General features: G+C 48.8%; 1 protein-coding gene across 1 annotated transcript in view; it reads left to right on the forward strand.

The window, feature by feature from the left end:
* The window catches only part of LOC119592881 (protein turtle homolog B-like), a gene marked incomplete at its 3' end in the record, with an annotated part of 32862 nt that extends 31217 nt beyond the window's left edge, over nucleotides 1–1645 (forward strand). Inside the window, 1 exon segment of the mRNA XM_037941775.1 lies at nucleotides 1029–1645. Within this exon segment, the coding sequence (XP_037797703.1) occupies nucleotides 1029–1478 (450 nt within the window).

Genomic DNA, 1645 nt, shown 5'->3' on the forward strand with positions numbered 1-1645 from the left:
GGGGGGGGAGAGGGATGGGAAGGGAAGAGAAGTGGGGGATGGATAGCGTAGGAGGAGGAGAAAGGAGAAGGATATGAGAAAAGGGAGAGGGATGGGAAGGGAGAGAGAGGAGGAGAGGGATAAGGGAAAAGGAGAGAAGGGAGGGGGAAAGGGATTGAAAGAGAAGTGAAAAGAGTGGATGGGGAAAAGGGGGCAGGAGAGGAGAAGGGGAGGTAGGAGGAGGCTGAAGGAAAATTGTAAGGAAGAGAAACGGAGAGGGACAGAGAAGGAAGAAAGGGTAAAAAGATAAAAAGGTGAAGCGAAGCGGAAGGAGGAGAAAGGAGGGAAAGTGGGTGGATTACGGGGCGAGGTTATAGGGTAGGGGAGAGATAGTGAGGTCATAATCGACTGAGAGGTTTTATTAGAGTGAATTACACAGTCTATACCAATCGCATGTATCCAGGAGCACTTAGCCGAGGGACCCTTCTAGTCAAGATCCAAAAATGATGTGCAACATAAAATCTAAACATGATAGAAAAAAAACATTTGGTAATATAACTTAGTGTATTCGGCAAGTATATCATTATATGATTATATTTGCAGAAGTGACAGCTTAAAAACATTAGTTAACAATTTATGCTGCAACGTGATTACTTGACTTTAGTTATATTTATTGCTCAGGACAAAAGATTAAAGAATACGCGCATGATATGCTTTTAACATATGATTAAACTAGTTCATAAAAAGTACTACTGAAAAGCTTCATTATTTCTCAGGAAAGACCCGCCATTCTAGAGTAATAGCGATGGCGCATCTTATAAAAATCATATGATATGTGTAGGGTGAACCCAGTCAAGCCTTTATGCGAAGTGCTCCTGTATACTTGCACATTTTTCCTACAAATATCTTGGCACAGAAAAAATCAAAGAGGATATTCGATGAATTTTCCTCATTAAATGATTCTATGAACAATGAATTAAACAATTATAGGGAGAGATATAGAAAGGCCCCCCGGCTTATCCATTCACGGAATCGCCCCCACACTCCAGCAGGCCTGTGGAAGTACGGACGTCCAGTACGCGGAACTGCTTTTAAGCGGAGCTGTTGCCACGCCGGGCCCCCACCCCCGCAACCCCCGCCACGTCGTGTACGCCACGCTGGACGCCAAGAGCCAGCGCACCCACTTCCCGCCCCAACACAGCCAGCCAGCTTACCCACGCCCAGTCTCCGCCACCAACACGCCCACCCACGTGCTCCACCACCAACACCCGCCCAGCACGCACACTATGTGCCAACCCTTAGTGGGCGGCGGGGAGGTGCACCACCACCCCCAGCAACACCATCCGGTTCCCGCGGCACACCCACAGGGGAGTCACTGTCCCTGGACGACGGCCACGGCGACGCTGCCCCGACGACACTCCCTCAGGAGAGATCCGACCCCCCGCGACGCCGAGGACAGCGTCCCGCTCATGACCTCGCAGAAGGAGAGCTCGGTGTGAGGAAAGCAAGGGACCAGCGGCGCCTTTTCTAGATGAGCGTTGGGCGTATATTCATAGGACTTGTTTACCATCGTACTTCCATATTCAGATCTGACTCTGGTTTTCGGATTTTGAAGTCGGATTCAGTGACTTTCTTGAAAATTTGTTTAAAAAAGGAGAGCGTTGAA

The sequence above is a fragment of the Penaeus monodon genome, chromosome 31 (assembly GCF_015228065.2).
Source record: "Penaeus monodon isolate SGIC_2016 chromosome 31, NSTDA_Pmon_1, whole genome shotgun sequence".
NCBI classification, from domain to species: Eukaryota; Metazoa; Arthropoda; class Malacostraca; order Decapoda; family Penaeidae; genus Penaeus; species Penaeus monodon.